At 41.9% G+C, this 18,558-nt stretch overlaps 2 protein-coding genes across 7 annotated transcripts; one reads left to right on the top strand and one right to left on the bottom strand.

The window, feature by feature from the left end:
• The first annotated feature begins 4,719 nt into the window (after positions 1–4,719).
• LOC147543048 (DExH-box ATP-dependent RNA helicase DExH18, mitochondrial-like) lies at positions 4,720–14,515 on the top strand. Of its 4 annotated transcripts, none has more exons than XM_086633513.1 (4): positions 4,720–5,033; positions 10,684–10,999; positions 11,083–13,406; positions 13,776–14,336. In XM_086633513.1, exons 3-4 carry the CDS (start codon positions 11,119–11,121, stop codon positions 13,831–13,833), a joined length of 2,346 nt encoding a protein of 781 aa, XP_086489639.1. In that variant the 5' UTR covers positions 4,720–5,033; positions 10,684–10,999; positions 11,083–11,118; the 3' UTR covers positions 13,834–14,336. The 4 variants fall into 4 exon arrangements, 1 of the variants encoding a protein (XP_086489639.1); XR_015223244.1 differs by lacking the exon at positions 4,720–5,033 and having other exon boundaries at positions 10,683–10,999; positions 13,776–13,899; positions 14,035–14,336; XR_015223246.1 differs by lacking the exon at positions 4,720–5,033 and adding an exon at positions 14,466–14,515 and having other exon boundaries at positions 10,722–10,999; positions 13,776–13,899.
• Positions 14,281–18,366, bottom strand: LOC147543047 (uncharacterized). Of its 3 annotated transcripts, none has more exons than XM_086633509.1 (9): positions 17,980–18,366; positions 17,723–17,801; positions 16,967–17,595; positions 16,235–16,872; positions 15,870–16,142; positions 15,427–15,777; positions 15,180–15,336; positions 14,677–15,070; positions 14,281–14,585 (listed from the first exon to the last, which is right to left on the bottom strand). In XM_086633509.1, exons 1-8 carry the CDS (start codon positions 17,989–17,991, stop codon positions 14,681–14,683), a joined length of 2,529 nt encoding a protein of 842 aa, XP_086489635.1. In that variant the 5' UTR covers positions 17,992–18,366; the 3' UTR covers positions 14,281–14,585; positions 14,677–14,680. The 3 variants fall into 3 exon arrangements, with proteins under 3 accessions (XP_086489635.1, XP_086489638.1, XP_086489636.1); XM_086633512.1 differs by having other exon boundaries at positions 14,677–14,989; positions 15,126–15,336; positions 17,980–18,362; XM_086633510.1 differs by having other exon boundaries at positions 15,870–16,118; positions 17,980–18,362.
• Positions 18,367–18,558: the final 192 nt, after the last annotated feature.

The following is an 18,558-nucleotide window of genomic DNA, read 5'->3' as shown; positions in this document are numbered from 1 at the left end:
TTGGAAAACCATTCACCATTAGTTGGATAAGATCTCCCCCCTCTCTATTCGGGAGGTCCACAAAGCTACCTCTATCAACATATTTGGACTGATTACTGGATTCCTAATCATCCTTCCCCTCCCCAACATTCACCACTCCTCTCTCATTTGGGGTTCTCAGCTCATTCTCAACAACAACTGGGAGTCTGAGACATTAACTTAATTGCCAACACTTTTGATCAGGATATAGGCCGCCTAATTACCACCATTCCCCTGCTGGAGGATGGTCCTGACTCTATTAAATGGTCCCTTACTAATTCCGGTAATTATGAGGTCCGATCTAGGTACCATTATCTTACCCAAGCGAATACTATTATTATCTGGAAATGTTGTACCATAGTCTACCAGTGTGCCATATCATTGGTAAATACATAGGCAATATAATGACTTGTTCTTATTGTACAGAAATTGAAACTATTGACCATGCATTACTGCATTGTAGCTTTGCTAGAGATATATGGTTTTATTTTAGTATACATTTGACGACTATTTTATCTCTAGCGCAATGGATTATTTCGTGGAACGCCACGGAATATCACGTTAGTAGCAATCAGATATCTATGCATGCAACTATTTTATGACATATTTGGAAAGCTAGATGTACTCATTGTTTTCAACAGGTTTCGACGGCCTCAACCCACGTAATCAACCAAATTTTGACTTTCCCCCAAATACTAGATTGTAGTACCCATGATCATTCTTCTACGAAGCAAATACGATGGCTCCCACCAACCTCTCCATTTGTTAAATTAAACACTGATGTAGTTCAACAAACAAAAAAAAAATTAAACATTGATGTTTCATTTATTGATATTATGAAGAACCGACAGGTCTTTCAACCATCTTTCATAATGAGAACGCAAAATTCTTATATGTTCACACTTCAATGGTTAATACCCGATCAGCAGAAGAAGGAGAAATTTAGGCTATTTTAGAATGTAGCAAATGGGCTCTCATCCACAACATAAGTTTATGCATATTGAGAGTGATAATCAGGCTATAATCAACCATCTCAACAACTCCAGCTATCAATTACACTGGCAAACCAAGACTCATGTCTCTTCGATCAAGCAACAACTAACTCAATTTCAAGCCACGATCTTCACGCATATTCCTCAAAAAAACAATGATCTAGCGGTCTCTCTCGCGAAACGAACCAAAAATAACAATTACAGTAATAATTAGGAGGTTAATCCCACTATTATTTGGCATAAATATTGCAATGACTCTTTAGTTTCTTTTTGTTCAAACTACTCTTTAGTTTGTTTATCTATTTACTTTGTACAAAAATTAAAGATCCCACCGGGCGACCTTGCAAAAAGAAAGAAAAAAGTTTTTTATTTTTATTTTTGTTGAAATAAAAAAAAAAAAAAAGAAGAAAAAGGTAAGTCGGCCAAACCTTACAAAAAGAAAGTTAGTCGGCCAAACAGATATTGAAAGGTACAGGAGATTAGCACGTGACACCCAAAAAAGAAGAGAGATTGATTGACAAGTGGATATGAGGAACTCTGGTTGTGCGCCACGTTTACAAGCTGGTGGAGTAGAAATCTTTACGAACAAAAAATTGACACTTCCTTTCTTCTATATAAATCTCAAAACCAACCAACCAACAAACAAAGAAGAGATCATCAGAACTGTTTCTGTAGACTGAAAATTGCAAAAGAAACCCTAGAGATATATACTGAGAGAGAAGGATGAATTCAGAGGAGAAAAAGTCATCAAAGGGGGAGGAAGTAGTAGATTTGCCAACGGAAAGTAGTCCATACGTGAACTACTCTGATTTGGAAGATTACAAGCGACAAGGGTATGGAACTGAAGGTCATCTTAAACCCAAACTAGGTCTTGGTGGTGGCGCAACCGATGCTCCCACCGTTTCTGGTAGCGATCCTTCCTCGAAAGAAAAAGAAGATCAGCTCATGAATAAGCCAGCTGGAACCACTACTAAAGTTAACCTTCATAAATGATTCAACTTTTTCTAAAATATTATTACTACTAAAAAATATAAGTACGGTGTATGATTGGGATTAGTTTTTAGTCCCACATTTTCGAATAAAAGAAGTTCAATAGTTCATAAATACTTTCACATTTCATTATAGCAATGAGCAATGATCTAATAGCATAGTTTGGATGGGTTCCATAACTTCTAAACTTGTATAGTTTGAAGTATATGCAAGTATGAGCTCTATTGTTTTTTTTTGTTGAGGTGAGCTCTATTGTTTTAATGTTTGCAATTTTTCGTTTTCAAATCTAAGGCAGTCTTTCTTTTTTTTTTATTTGAATTGTTAAGCGTGTGCCTCGAACCTGACCTCTAGGTGGAAGTAGGGCCGGCCCAAATATGTGGGAGGCCCCAAGCCGAATTAAAATTTGGGGCCTGGTTTGGTAGAAAAAATAAATAATATTTTAATGTTGCTTAAAAGTGGAGTCAATCTCATGACCTCTCGTATATAGTCTAAGCTCTTGAACCACTGAACTATAACTTAATTCATGCCATAAATCCCTTTACAAGGTAATTATTATTTGAGAAATAACATACATGATTCGATATATAAGGCCCTTGACTACGTCGGGGCCCAAAGCGACCGCTTTGATTGCTTTGGGCCTGGGCCGCCCCTGGGTGGAAGATTATACCTCTTACCACTCCAACTAAGGGTTGTTGGCGTCTTTTCCTTAAAAATGCAACATTGGTTCGACTAAGGTGTGAGAGTCGAGGCACTCTTACTCGGGTACCCGTGTGTACCTTGGGTTGGTGCGTTCTAGGCAGAGACTTAGCCAGTGTTACATGCTTAGAGGCATCCTTCATCCTTGGGCGGGATAAAATCTGTGGCTAGCCTAGGTTATTATTAACATAGTTCATAGTCCCATATAGAAAAATTGACAGACCAAAAATTGGTTTAAAAACGTATTCTTTCCTTCCATTACTGAGCAGTGATCTAATAGCGTAGTCTATGGATGGGTTCCATAAATTCCTGATTTATATAGGTTGAAGTATATGCAAATCTGAGCTCTTTTGTTTTCGAACTTCGTTTTGTTTATATATTTTGGTTTCTAAAAATACAAAGTTGTCCGCTTTCTGATAATTTTGTGATAGAACACAATATAACACATCTGGTCTAATTTCTCTATGTTCGTGCTCTCTCAATTATTTGGGTGCGCTAGTAGGTGCTCTCTCAATTATTTGGGTCCGCTAGTAGAAAGCGCAAGGAGGAAAACCCAAATTCAGTTAGATCAGTTAGCAATAAGTAGAGTAACCTAGACATTATATTTCCACGCAAAAAGAGGTATCTAGTTGTGGGGGCTTTATGCGCAACCCTGATGTAGAATTACTTAGGGAAATCCCCTTCTTCCCAAAAAAAAGACAAGGTTCTCCTCACCCAATATGACCAACGATCCCCCTTCCACATATTTAAAGATCTTAGTGGTTTACCTTGTCTTTCCTCTCGTCACGAAAGAGAATGGAGAGATTGCGTTGTTGTTGATCATTGTTGGTCCAATATGCATTAAAATCATTTAGTTTATACAGTAGTTGAAAAGTTGATCTCCACACTTCTATTAATCAAGAACATCACGGAATTATGGTGTTCTTTATCAATATAAAAATGATCACTTTTGTCGGGTTACTTTAGCCACCTTTTGTCAAAGTAATATTTTTAATAAACCGCTATGATTAATTTTTAGTCCCACATTCCCTAATAGAAGAAACTCAATATGTCTTAAATAAGGATACTTCTCATGTACTATAGAGCAATGATCTGATGGCATTGTTTGGACGGGTTCCAAAACTTCCTGATTTATATAGGTAGAAGTACATGCAAATATGAGCTCTTTTTGTTTTCTCTTCACGGTTATTTTGCAAATTTTCATCTTGAAATTCACATACTTAGTGGGTGTCCGGTCCAAGTACAGGATAAAAAACATCAAAAAGAAATTTTGTGTATGAATGGGATAAAACATATAGTCCCACATTGGTAAATGAAGAGAGCAATACTAATTATACAAGATTCTACTCTTCATATTTCGTTGAGCAATGATCTATCAGCATAGTATATGGATGGGTTCCATTTCTTCCTGCCTTCCAAAGGTAGAAGTATATGCACATATGAGCTCTTTTTTATTGGACTAAAATGTAGGTCATCAGTATGAAATACCTTTTTCACTTCATTTCCTTGTCTCATGATAGAAAGTGGTGTAGTGAAAGAGTTAATCAACAATATCATGAAATCATGTCCTTTCGTATCAATATAAAGAGAGGAGATCTTTTTTATATTAACTCCAAGTGTTAGAGTATCAATCTTGCCTTGTATAGAGTATGACATTGCCTCTAAAAATTTTCTCTATTGGCTCGAGGTACCGTTGTAATGACTAGATAACAAGTTGTGAATGACTACAAGTGTTAGAATATCATATTTAAAAATTCTAATCTTATTCAACAATTCGAGGAATTCAATATGTCGAACGTTACAAATGGCGATCGTGATATCCAAATAACTTTTTAGTTGAACCAATCATTTTAAACAATTAAAATACACATTTATATGGGCTGAACCTGAAAAGAAGACTTACAAAGACAAAGTCTAGAAATAAAAGAAGCTAGTCATATGACCTGGATTAATGTATAGTCCCACATTTCCAAATAAAGAGAAACAATACTGATTAAATAACTTCTGCTTCTCTTCAACTGTTGAGCAATGATCTTATAGCATGCTTATGGATGGGTTCCATAATTTACTGCCTTATAAAGGGAGAAGTATATGCAAATATGAGCTCTTAATTTCTTCTTTTGTTTCATATTTTTTATGCCTCACCTTTTTATTCCCTTTTCGGCTTTTTCGAACAAAAAGAATGAATAAAATCATAAATGAGTCAAAGTAATGTTCAAAATAAGTAAAGAAAAAACAAACATTTCGTAATTATCAATGTTCTGTTTTGACCGTATGAGAAATGTCGTAAAGAGCATGGCATCTCTTTAAAGCGACAATCAGAGGCCTAATGTCACGGCCTTTTCTCTCGATAGGCGTCGTGCGGCACTTGTGCGCGCTCTCGGGACAAGTCAGCCAACAAAGTAATATTCCAAACAACCAACGATAGCTACAAAAGAAGGCAACAAGATTATATTGATAGATAATGAGAGCTTACAAGGAAAGACAAGCATATGACTAAAGAAGCTTTCTAAAGGCTAGGGAAGCTTATGGCTCTTCGGTTGCGCACTATTTGGAAGGTAGGGGTCTTCCACTCAAAGTTTACCATCCACTCCCCTACATAGTGCAAAATATATGTTTCACCTATCCTCACAAGGAAACATCAATGCTTTCAACCAAACATACTCCTTTGTTGGAAATAAAGACATCTACGTCCCCGTGCCAAGGGAAGCTATCTAAGGAAGCTACCTATATACAAGGCACTTTACTATGCACGCTCAAGACATATGCCGGCCTAGCGCAAGGCATATGCTACACTTATTACAATGCATAAAAGTAAAAGACATGTCCCTTGGCAATACCAACAAGGCTTGACAAAAAGGGACATGACAGACTCCCCCACTTGTTATGTCGTCGTCCTCGACGACTTCGCTGCCAAGTACTCCACGATCTTTTCTGCATTGTCGAGCAAGGAGTTGGCGCGTTCCCAACTGGCTTCGGCTTCTGGCAGGTTCTTCCACTTCACTAAGGACTCGATCTCCGGTGGCGAATTGTGATGAGCTTGAGCACGGCGATCAGCTACTATCTTCTGCACCTCCTTGGTTGGCTGGAGCTACGGTCTTGGATTAGATCTCTGCTGGTTGGCACGTTGAGGATCCGCCTGATCCTGGTAGAACGGCTTCAGGTTGCTGGCATGGAAGACATGACGGTGGTTCTGCATGTACCTCGGGAGTTGTACTTTGAACGAAACCTTTCCAACACGAGCAATGATGGGAAAGGGGCCCTCGTACCGCCTCACCAAGTTTCGGTGTAGCTTCTTCACGAACCGAGAAGTATCCCTGTTGATCTTGACGAGCACCAAGTCACCTACTTTGAAGTTGTGTGGCCTCCGGTTCTCATCTGTGAACTTCTTCATGCGTGCTGCTGCTTTCTCCAGGTGTGCTTTGGCTATTTCTGCTGTCTGCTGCCATTCCTTAGCAAAAGTGAATGCCCGTGGGCTAGTACCTGTATAACCTGTTGCAACCGTGTGAGGAGTTAACGGTCGATGCCCTGTTACCAGCTCGAATGGTGTCTTGCAGGTAGAAGAACTCTCCTGCAAATTGAAACAGAACTGAGCTACGTCCAATAGATTCACCCAATTCTGCTGGTTGGCACTGACAAAGTGCCTAAGGTATTCTTCAAGAAGAGCGTTGAAACGCTCCGTCTGGCCGTCTGTCTACGGATGATTACTTGTCGAGAAGTTCAGCTGTGACCCTAAGAGTTTCATGAGCTCGGTCCAAAACCGCCCTGTAAATCTGGCATCACGATCGCTGATAATAGTCTGGGGCACACCCCAATACTTCACTATGTGCTTCAAGAACAAGAACGCCACTTCTTCCGCAGTACACTGAGCAGGTGCTGGAATAAAGGTTGCATACTTCGAGAAACGATCAATCACCACCATAATAGAAGTATACTCCCCCACTTTTGGCAAGCCACTAATGAAGTCCATAGATACACTCTCCCATGGACGCTGCACCACCGGCAATGGCTCCAAAAGTCCCAAAGGTTTCTTCCGCATCACCTTGTCCTGCTGACAAATGAGGCAAGTCTGCACATACTCTTCAACTTGCTTCCTCATGTTCGGCCAGTAATATGCTGTCTCAAGTAACGCCAATGTACGATGGTAGCCAGGGTGGCCTGCCCATACGGTATCATGACATTCCTTGATAAGCTCCCGCCTCAGCTCCGCAGAGCGAGGCACATAGAGACGTCTACCTGTGGTATATAACAAATCCTCTTTGATTCTGAACCTTGTGGAACGTCCTCCCTTCACCATATCGACCAAGATCTTGGCTTCTTTATCACTCTGCAGCCGTTCACGAATCTTGTCGATAATGATGGTCTTCTGCTGGGACCTGCTCCTCTGTCCCGTAGTAACCAAGGCGGCCAACTCCGCCTTCCTGCTCAGTGCATTAGCAACATTGTTCATCCTTCCTGGTTGGTACTCCATATCAAAATCAAACTCGGTCAATGACACCTGCCAGCGAGCCTGCTTGGAAGTGAGCTTTTTCTGAGTCATGAAGTGTGAGGCAGCAACATTGTCGGTCTTCACCAGAAACTTCGACCCCAACAAATAATGCCTCCAGACCCTTAAGCAATGAACAATAGCTAATAACTCTTTCTTCTGAGCTATATAACGCCGCTCTGTGTCGGAAAGCTTGTGACTCTCGTATGCAACTGGGTGACCATCTTGCACTAGTACCCCGCCAAGTGCAAAATCAGATGCATCAGTATGAACTTCAAAAGGCTTGGAAATGTCGGGCAATGCCAATACGGGATCGTTAGCAACCATGTCCTCGAATGCTTCTTGACATTCCTTCGACCAAACCCAGGGCCTATCCTTCTTCAACAAGTCTGTCAAAGGTGCCGCTCTGGCTGAATATCTCCTGATGAACTTACGATAGTAATTCGCAAGTCCGAGAAATGATCTGAGCTCCGACACTGAAGTTGGCACCTTCCACTCTTGGATGGCTTTCACCTTCTTCATCTCCATCCGGATATGCCCATCACCAATAATGTGGCCCAGAAAACCAATGTGTTTTTGTGCAAACGAGCACTTCTCCTCTTTCACATATAGCTGGTTCTCCTTCAAGACCCTGAACACTTCTCTCAAGTGTTTTGCATGATCTTCCAAACTGTGGCTATACACAACAATATCATCAAGATACACCACCACGAACTTGTCGAGAAACTCATGGAAGATCTGGTTCATCAACGTACAAAACGTGGCAGGCGCGTTGGTTAAGCCAAAAGGCATCACCAAGTACTCAAACGCCCCATACCGCGTCACGCACGTGGTCTTCGGCTCGTCACCTTCTGCAACGCGGACTTGCTAATACCCAGAGCGCAAGTCTAACTTCGAAAAGTACTTTGCCGAACCGAGTTGATCGAACAAGTCCGCTATAAGTGGAATCAGGTATTTGTTCTTCACAGTCACCTTGTTTAACGCCCGAAAATCCACGCACAACCTCAAACTACCATCGTGCTTCTTCTGGAACAACACTGGAGCACCATAAGGAGCTTTGGAAGGACGGATGAATCCTGCCTCCAATAGCTCGTCGAGTTGCTTTCTCAATTCGGCCAACTCGGGTGGAGCCATCCTGTAGGGAGCTTTCGCAGGTGGCTTAACTCCTGGAATAATCTCTATTTGATGATCAACAACACGTCGTGGGGGTAGAGACTTTGGAAGCTTTGCTGGCATAACATCCCTGAACTCCTTCAGGATGGTTTGGATCTTGGCAGGTACAGGTTCTGCATCTACTCCTGTAGTCTCCATCTTCAAGGCTGCCAAGTATGTCAACTCTCCCTTCTTTAGCCCCTTCTCTAGCTGCATCGCTGAAATCATCTTGTCGCCTCGACTCTTCTCGGTAACTACTGGCACCATGCACGGCCTGTCTCCAAGGAAACATATGCTCCTCAAGTACAGCATCGGCACCATTTTGTGCTCCATCATGAAGTCTAGTCCAATGATGACCTGAAAATCATCCAAAGGTACACAAGTAAAGTTAGTCTTACCAGACCACTTGCCAATCTCGAGGGGTACATCTCGAGCTACCCCATCCACGGGTTTTGGTGCCGAATTAACGGCCTTCATGCGGCTTGGATCCTTATGAAGCTTTAGACCCAATCGCTTAGCCTCCGCAACATCTACGAAGTTGTTGCTAGCTCCAGTATCTACCATCACCTTGGTAGTCTTGCCATTGATCTTACATTCAACGTACATCAGCACCCTTGAGGCCTTAGGCTTCTCACTTGATTGACCCGCAAGAGCATTGAGTACCTGGAGCGCACCCATCTTTGAATCATCATCATCACTATCCACATCTTCCTGTGGATCATGCATACTCTCCTTGTCCTCTTTGCCGCCAAAAGACACCTTCAATGCATTGAGCGCGGCTCGGGATGGACAATCACGTATGCGATGGGGGCCACTACAAAGGAAGCACTTCAAAGGTGCTTTGGCTCCCGATGTAGCGCCCGTCTTCGACCCTGTGCCATCCCGGTTGGGGTAAGGTTTCCGCTCATGGCCTTTTCCCCTTCCAGGATTGGGCTTTCCTCCAGTGCCCGTAGGCTTTTTCCTCTCTTGGTCATTCGTTGCGAAATCTGTGAGTCTCTCAGCGGCGGCCTGCGCTGTGGCCAAGTCTTGCACCCTTTGCCTCTGGAGCTCTGTCTGTGCCCATGGCTTTAGGCCTTCAAGAAAACAGAAGAGCTTATCCTTCTCTGACATATCTTTTATATCGAGCATGAGCGCTGAGAACTGCTTCACATATTCCCGAATGGTACCTGTGTGCTGGAGTTTCCGTAGCTTTTTTCTTGCCATATACTCCACATTCTCTGGAAGGAATTGAGCCTTGAGCTCTCTTTTCAAATCCTCCCAAGAATCTATAACGGCACGTCCGGCTTGTATCTCTTCATACCGTGTGCGCCACCATAGTTTAGCATCCCCCGTCAAGTACATCGTGCCCATCGAGACTTTGATGTCTTCATCGTCGGGTCGCACGGCACGGAAGTATTGCTCCATGTCAAACAAGAAGTTCTCGAGCTCCTTGCCATCTCTGGCTCCTCCATAGGATCTTGGATCCGGCACTCGCACACGAGGAGGATGCGCCTCTGCTGCTCCGGCTCGGTCTTGGGTACCTAAAATCCGCATCAATACATTCACCTGTGCTCGCAACTCGTTGATTATGCTACCTTGCTCTTCTCGAAGGTCGCTTATTTGCACTTACACATCCTCCAGGGATGCTCCCATAGCTTCGACCGTCATATCCACACCATTGTGGCGACCTTCCAATCCGTCTAGCTTCTCCGCGAGCAACGGGACACCCACGATCACTTCTTCCAAGCGCGCGCCCGTTCCTCCAAAGCATCCAACCGTTCTTTCATAGTTCTTGGAGCTACCATCCTATGCTCTGATACCAATTGTCACGGCCTTTTCTCTCGATAGGCGTCGTGCGGCACTTGTGCGCGCTCTCGGGACAAGTAAGCCAACAAAGTAATATTCCAAACAACCAACGATAGCTACAAAAGAAGTCAACAAGATTATATTGATAGATAATGAGAGCTTACAAGGAAAGACAAGCATATGACTAAAGAAGCTTCCTAAAGGCTAGGGAAGCTTATGGCTCTTCGGTTGCCCACTATTTGGAAGGTAGGGGGGTCTTCCACTCAAAGTTTACCATCCACTCCCCTACATAGTGCAAAATATATGTTTCACCTATCCTCACAAGGAAACATCAATGCTTTCAAACAAGCATACTCCTTTGTTGGAAATAAAGACATCTACGTCCCCGTGCCAAGGGAAGCTATCTAAGGAAGCTACCTATATACAAGGCACCTTACTATGCACGCTCAAGACATATGCCGGCCTAGCGCAAGGCATATGCTACACTTATTACAATGCATAAAAGTAAAAGACATGTCCCTTGGCAATACCAACAAGGCTTGACAAAAAGGGACATGACACTAGGCCAAATCGAGCTTAGCCGGTCGGTCTTATTTGATTGGTTCGATTTCGCCCTTTGGGTCGACGATTTGCTAACAGCTACTGATTGGTCCGGGGTTAGGTTAGGCTTGATCTCGGTCTTCCATGCGGTTATGCTTTCGGTTCCGGTGTGAGTAAGAAAGTCCATCAAACATATGATGTCTCACTTTCTCTCTCTAAGGGTTTAGGGTTTATAGTTTGTGGCGGGAAATCTCTAACAATCGTTCTCCCTCTTTCTACGCTTAACCATTCTGTGAAGTTAATTCACAGAAAAATTCAACCTTTTCTATTCCCTAATCAGGTATGGCTTATTAAAATGATCAATTTTTCCGTCTTTTAAGTTCATTACTTTTAATTTTTTTTTTATTGGTTTGCTTCATTCAGATATTTGAACAACATTTTTAGTTGATTTTGAATGAAATGGTGAAAGGAACTGCATCTTATCTCTGTCGAATCTATTCATCCAGAAGAAATTTTTCTAGGGTTAGGTTTTCTTTCTCAAATCGGTTGTTATATTGTATAAGAGAAAATGGGTGTCTAAGTTCTAGGAAAAGCTCAAATTTTGAAACTTTGGGTATACCCACATTATATCGAAATATATCTGGTTTGAGAAAACTAGAGAACAATCAAATAGGGTCACAAACTCAGAAATTTAGGGTTTTTAATATAACCCATTGGAAACCATATTCAACTGAAGTTGAAAATGGGGATGAAGAGGATGAAAATGATGAGAATGGTTTACTCGATTCAGAGGTGAATGAGGAGACACCAGTAACTGATAGTAGTTCTTTGGAGACAAGTAATTTCAATAATGTGGCTCTACGAGACCCGGTGGAATTGTATCGAGAGCTTCGAAATGTTGAAATGGGTGCGAGGAAATCGCAAGCTGACTGTGAAGTTTTAGCTGAAATCTTCCGATCATTCTCTAAGTCAGGATGGGCTTCGAACCAAGCTCTTGCAATTTATATTGGTTTATCATTTTTCCCCACAGCTGCCCGCAAGTTCCGGTCTTTCTTCATAAAAAAATCACCTATTGATGTTTCCAACTATCTTGTTTCAATTGGTCCAAGTGAAGAGGCAGAGAGGTTTCTTTTTCCTATTTTTGTCGAATTTTGTTTGGAACATTTTCCAGATGAGATCAAGAGGTTTAAGGGAATTCTTGAATCTGCTGATTTAACCAAGCCTCATACTTGGTTTCCATTTGCACGAGCTATGAAAAGAAAGATCGTTTATCATTGTGGTCCGACGAATAGTGGTAAAACATACAATGCCTTGCAGCGATATATGGAGGCAAAGAAAGGTATTTATTGTAGTCCACTGAGGCTTCTAGCCATGGAAGTTTTTGACAGAGTAAATGCACTTGGAGTTTATTGTAGTCTTCACACTGGGCAAGAAAAGAAAAACGTTCCATTTTCCAATCATATCGCTTGTACTGTTGAAATGGTGTCTACAGATGAATTATATGATGTGGCTGTTATCGATGAGATCCAAATGATGGCTGATACATGTAGAGGTTATGCATGGACCCGGGCTTTGCTTGGGTTGAAGGCTGATGAGATACATCTTTGTGGTGACCCAAGTGTTTTGAGAATTGTTCGAAAGATTTGTTCAGAAACAGGAGATGAGTTGATTGAAAACCACTATGAAAGGTTTAAGCCTCTTGTGGTAGAAGCGAAGACCCTATTGGGAGATCTTAAAAATGTCCATTCAGGAGATTGCATCGTAGCCTTCTCGAGGAGAGAAATCTTTGAGGTAAAGATGGCAATTGAGAAGTTCACCAAACATAGATGTTGTGTTATTTATGGTGCTTTACCACCAGAGACTAGGAGGCATCAAGCTAATTTGTTCAATGATCAAGATAATGAATTCGATGTTCTGGTTGCGAGTGATGCAGTGGGAATGGGATTAAATTTAAATATTAGACGTGTAGTATTTTATAGTCTTTCGAAGTATAATGGTGACAAGATTGTACCAGTTCCAGCGACTCAGGTGAAGCAAATTGCTGGAAGAGCAGGTCGAAGAGGAAGTCGTTATCCAGATGGCCTCACAACCACTTTGCATTTGGATGATTTGGATTACTTGATTGAGTGTTTGAAACAACCTTTCGACGAAGTTAAGAAAGTGGGTTTGTTTCCTTTCTATGAGCAGGTTGAGTTATTTGCCGGCAAACTTCCAAACATTACCTTCTGCCAGCTACTAGATAAGTTTGGTGAGAATTGTCGTCTTGATGGTTCTTATTTCTTATGTCGCCATGACCATATAAAGAAGGTTGCTAAGATGTTGGAGAAAGTTCCAGGGTTATCTCTTCAAGACCGTTTTAACTTTTGTTTTGCTCCAGTTAACATTAGAGACCCAAAAGCAATGTACCATCTCTTGAAATTTGCCTCATCATACAGTCAAAACCTTCCTGTTAGTATAGCAATGGGTATGCCAAAGGGTTCTGCTCGTAATGATACGGAATTATTGGATCTCGAGACTAAACATCAAGTTTTATCTATGTATTTATGGTTATCATACCACTTTAAGGAGGAAACATTCCCTTATGCCCAGAAGGCTGCCTTAATGGCAACAGATATTGCTGAGTTATTAGGTCAGTCTCTTACCAAAGCTTGCTGGAAACCTGAATCGAGGGGTGGGTCAAAATCAAAGCCACAAAAGAAGGAAGATAGTTATCAGAGACCACAGTCGCTTATCAAATTATATCAAAAGTAAGCTTTCTCATTACTTTCGTATTTCATGGGGTCCTAGTGAATGTTCTGTTTCTCCATCTTTTTAACTTCTCAATTCACCTCATTGCAAACTGTGGTTCTGCCTACTTTCTTATATACTCTCTTTCTCCTCTTATCTCATTTTTTCGGACTATGTCCTGAGACAAGGTTTTGCACAGGCATTTTTAGCTTCGAATAATATATTACACAATGCTATCTTTCATTCAATTACATTTAGTATCAGCTTTCTTTTGTGAAATCTCAACCTCATTTTATATTCCATAGCGTCTGCCTAGTCGAAAAAAGAAAGCTTTTTCATGGCCTTAATCTTATTAGCTCTGTCATCTGACACTCTTCTCTGCATGACAGGAATAAGCTTGATAAATCTCCCAAATCTGATTCCTCAATCAGGGGTTTCTCAGGATAACTGAGTTTCTTTGCTTGTTCAGCGCAGTTTGATAAACAACAGTTTATTCCATGTGGTGCAAAACAGGTATGTTAAGTTAAGTATTAGGCAAGACACAGAAATTATCTATATCGTTTCTTCATGTGATCATCTATTCTCATTGAGAGTACGGGTTCCCTGTTCGTTATTGCTATTTGGTTGTTGATCATCTTCTTTAGACAGGTCTCACATACAAATACCAGTTTTGCTGGTGATCTTGTAACATATATACTGAGCTTTCTCAATCGCTATAGAGAAAGTCGAAGAACAACCCTAAGATTGAAAAACCATTTTTGCCATCATGATGGTCCTAGTTCTCGGAGATCTAAATTTTCACCTGAAGTTATCTTTTTCTTTACTTGTTCACTTTGTGTGTCATAAAGTTGTGACGGTACTCTGTTTCGAAACTGTTTTCGACAGCAGTCAGGATGGTTATAATTGTAAGTTCTCTATTGAAACGAAAAAAATGTTCACAATTACATTTACTGCTTTCTTATGTACACCTGAATGTCAAATTGATCTTAAATATAAACTAGCATAAAAGAGTTGTATGGGACTATGGGCATTACTTCAACTGCAGTAGCAAGAAAGCAGCCTCTCTTTTTCTTTCGCAGGAAATGGGCTAAAAAGAAACAATCTTGCCGTATATACAAACCATCACGCCTCGAGCACCACCTTGATTATTCTAAAACATTTTGGCACTTCACCAACATCTCCGTCGACGAGGAAGCTTCCTGTTAAACATTTGAAGTTTCGTCAGCATTAAACTTTCCTCCATGCACATATATAGATGAGAAGAGTAAAATGGGGTTATTGGGGTCTTACTTTCTTAGAGCTTCAGCATCCCACTCTGGGAAGTCAGATTCAACAGGCAGACGATCTGTTTGATATACTTCGTCCTCCTCTTGCTGCTGTTGTGTTTCAGGTGCAGGCTCCTGCTGGGTTTCAGGTACTCCCTCCTGCTGTGTTTTGGGTACTGCCTGTTCCTGCTGTGTTTTGGGTACTGCCTGTTCCTGCTGTGTTTTGGGTACTGCCTGTTCCTGCTGTGTTTTGGGTACTGCCTGTTCCTGCTGTGTTTTGGGTACTGCCTGTTCCTGCTGTGTTTTGGGTACTGCCTGTTCCTGCTGTGTTTTGGGTACTGCCTCTGCCTGCTGTGTTTTGGGTACTGCCTGTTCCTGCTGTGTTTTGGGTACTGCCTGTTCCTGCTGTGTTTTGGGTACTGCCTGTCCCTGCTGTGTTTTGGGTACTGCCTGTTCCTGCTGTGTTTTGGGTACTGCCTGTTCCTGCTGTGTTTTGGGTACTGCCTCTTCCTGCTGTGTTTTGGGTACTGCCTCTTCCTGCTGTGTTTTGGGTACTGCCTCTTCCTGCTGTGTTTTGGGTACTGCCTCTTCCTGCTGTGTTTTGGGTGCTCCCTCCTGCTCTGTTTCATGCATGGACTCCTGCCATCTTACGGGTACTGACTCCTGTCTTTCAGTCGCCAGCTTCCTGTTAAACATTTGAAGTTTCGTCAACGTCAAACTTTCCTCCATGCACATATATAGATGGAAAGAGTAAATGATGTTACTGGGGTCTTACTTTCTTAGAGCTTCAGCATCCCACTCCAGGAAGTTAGATTCAATAGGCAGACGATCTGTTTGATGTACTTCCTCCCCCTGTTGCTGCTGCTGTGTTTTGGGTGCTGGCTCCTGCTGGATTTCAGGTACTGCCTCCTGCTGTGTTTTGGGCATTGCCTCCTGCTGGGTTTCGAGTACTGCCTCTTGCTGCTGTGTTTTGGGGGCTGCTTCCTGCTGGGTTCTGGGCACTGCTTCTTGCTGGGTTTTGGGCACTGCCTTCTGCTGGGTTTTGGGCACTCCCTCCTGCTCTCTTTCAGACCCTGACTCCTGCTGTCTCATGGGAACTGATTCCTGTCTCTTGGTCACTATCTTCCTGTTAAACATTTGAAATTTCCTCAACATTAAACTTTCCTCCATGCACATATTTAGATGAAAAGAATAAATTTTGGTTATTTGGGGTCTTACTTTCTTAGAGCTCCGGCATCGCACTCTGGGAAGTCAGATTCAACAGGCAGACGGTCTGTTCGATGTACTTCCTCTTGCTGCTGCTGTGTGGTGGGCGTTGGCTCCTGCTGGGCTTTGGGTACTCCCCCATCCCGCTGTGTTCCGGGCACTGCCTCCTGCTGGGTATTGGACACTGCCTTCTGCTGGGTTTTGGGTACTCCCTCCTGCTCTCTTTCAGGCACGAACTCCTGCTGTCTTATGGGTACTGACCTGTGTTGTCTTTTCGGTAACTTTCTGTTAAACATTTGAAGTTTCCTCGACATTAAACTTTCCTCCATGCACATATATAGATGAAACGAGTAAAATGGGGTTAGTGGGGGTCTTACTTTCTTAGAGCTTCAACATCCCACTCCGGGAAGTCAGATTCAACAGGCAGACGATCTGTTTGATGTACTTCCTCCTCTTGCTGCTTCTGTGTGGCGGGTGCTGGCTTCTGCTGTGTTTTGGGTACTGCCTCATCCTGCTGTGTTTTGGGTACTGCCTCATCCTGATGCGTTCTGGGCACTGCCTCCTGCTGGGTTTCGAGTGCTGCCTCTTCCTGCTGTGTTCTGGGTACTGCTTCTTGCTGGATTTTGGGCACTGCCTTCTGCTGGGTTTTGGGCACTCCCTCCTGCTCTCCTTCCGGCACGGTCTCCTGCAGTCTTATGGGTACTGACTCCTGTTGTCTTTCTGTTGCTACCTCCTGAGGATTGTCATGATCATGAGGATTATCAGCAGCACCTATAGTGGCACATGGTTGAGCAACACACCTCTCGACTCTTTTACCGCAATACAAGCAGTGCCTCTCTTGTTCTGGTATATCAAGGCCGTCCCACCATATTTTGCAGTCACTGCATCCCAACATGCACCCGCAAGGTTCCGACTTCCATATCATCTTCTTCCTCTCTTTTGGATCATCTTTCTCTCCCATACGTGTAAGACACGTCGAACAACTTCCTTGGTTATTCATACTCCTACTATAGTTCTGCATTTTGTACACACCCAAATACAGTAATTACCTAGCTAGGTAGCTACATAATCAAGTAAGAACAAAATGATACTTAAAAGTTCTCACACACCTTGTTAAGATCGGGTTGACGTGAGAAGTAAGAATGTGGATGGTATAGGTTGCTATGAGCTAGTATTGTCTTGTTCTGGGGCAAATCTTGATATTTTTTTCGTTCATCGTTGCCATTCTTCCATGATATTTCCTCCCCAAATTGGCCTCTTCCTGGGTTTCCCCATTTCGTTATAGAATTAATCAACTCTTCAGAACGAATGTCGATGGTGGAATCAATTCCTTGATGTTTCTTCCGGTCTTGCTTCTTGTGACCATTTTCATTCACACTAGCACGACCTGGCGAGCTGCTACCTTTCCCTGCAACTACACTGCCCATTGGACCAAACTTAATGCGTCTACGAACCGTATGCCCTGACGAGCGACTACCTCCCCATTTCGTTATAGAATTAATAAACTCTTCAGAACAAATGTCGGTGGTGGAATCAATTCCTTGACGTTTCTTCCGGTCTTGCTTTTTCTGACCATTTTCATTCACATTAGTACGACCTGACGAGCTACTACCTTTCCCTGCAACTACTCTGCCCATTGGACCAAACTTAATGCGTCTACGAACCGTATGTCCCGACGAGCGACTACCTCCCCCTGCAACTACATAGTCCACTTGCCTGAACTTAATGCGTACTCCACCTGATAAGCAAAGTTCATCGAGAAATTAAAATCATAATCGTTGTAACCTTAGGTATCACCAACAACTAAAAAAAGAACTATATATCAATTTCTCAAGAATTATAAAGGCATTGAGAAATTCAGTTACCTAAACCTTTATGCTTATATGTTGCCCTCGTCTTCTTCTTCTTCGAAATATGTGATGAATTGGGATTGGGAGTAGACTTCTGGTTGAGAATTTAATCAAGTGAAGAAAAATTCAAAGAATTAGTAAGAACTTGAGAAAGTTATTAGATTTAAGGAAAATCTTGCATGAATTATGAAACTTCTATAAAACAGAGCAAGATCTTTAAAGAAAGAAAGAAAAAAACTCTTCTTGAGAAAACTAAATCTATTTCATATTACCTTCACAGACATTTTATTCAAACATCAACCAATTCAGAGATAACTTTGATTTGGGTAGGTACTTAAATAAAACCTTGTTCAAGAAGTACAGATTTAGTAATGGAATTGTAATTCTTGCTCATTGGAAGATGATCTAAGAAAGAACATCAATCAAGTTTTAGAGAGAGAAAGATAGATAATTCAAGAAGATGATAGAGGAATGGTGATATGAGAGTTTGGGTTTTTAGAGAGAGAAAGAGAGAAGAAAAAGAGTGAGGGAAGGGAGTGTTGTTGATGCTCTGTTTTGATAGTTATAAACTTTGAAATATCTTAACTAACTTAACTAATCAACTTAATTTAACATTTGATCCCCAGTCCCATCAACATTTTTTCCTCATTAAACTAACCACTTTAACTGAGCAAATAATTCCTATTTAGCACCCACTGGTGACCAACTCGACCCCTTTGCTCCCTACTTTTGACAAGTCTTTTTAAGCTAAATTTTTAACCGTTTGATTTTGTAAAGAAAATGATAAGTTCATGTTTTTATTTCGAGATATACCCCTTCTCAAAATGGGGGCTTGACTTTGATCTAGTTTT

The sequence above is a fragment of the Eschscholzia californica genome, unplaced genomic scaffold (assembly GCF_041429995.1).
Source record: "Eschscholzia californica isolate CP2 unplaced genomic scaffold, dmEscCali1.0.p SCAF_4, whole genome shotgun sequence".
Classification (NCBI taxonomy): Eukaryota; Viridiplantae; Streptophyta; class Magnoliopsida; order Ranunculales; family Papaveraceae; genus Eschscholzia; species Eschscholzia californica.
The sequence above is the reverse complement of the archived record's forward strand: the minus strand, read 5'-3'. Positions and strand labels throughout refer to the sequence as shown.

Bases quoted from the DNA above. Each gene is read 5' to 3' on its own strand.
- LOC147543048 (XM_086633513.1), top strand. From the start codon at position 11,119: ATGGTGAAAGGAACTGCATCTTATCTCTGTCGAATCTATTCATCCAGA. The intron at 13,407-13,775 runs GTAAGCTTTCTC...TCTGCATGACAG, and splicing joins CTTATCAAATTATATCAAAA to GAATAAGCTTGATAAATCTC.
- LOC147543047 (XM_086633509.1), bottom strand. The intron at 15,337-15,426 runs GTAAGACCCCAG...AATGTTTAACAG, and splicing joins GATGCTGAAGCTCTAAGAAA to GAAGCTGGCGACTGAAAGAC. The intron at 15,071-15,179 runs GTACCCAAAACA...AGGGACAGGCAG, and splicing joins AAACACAGCAGGAAGAGGCA to TACCCAAAACACAGCAGGAA.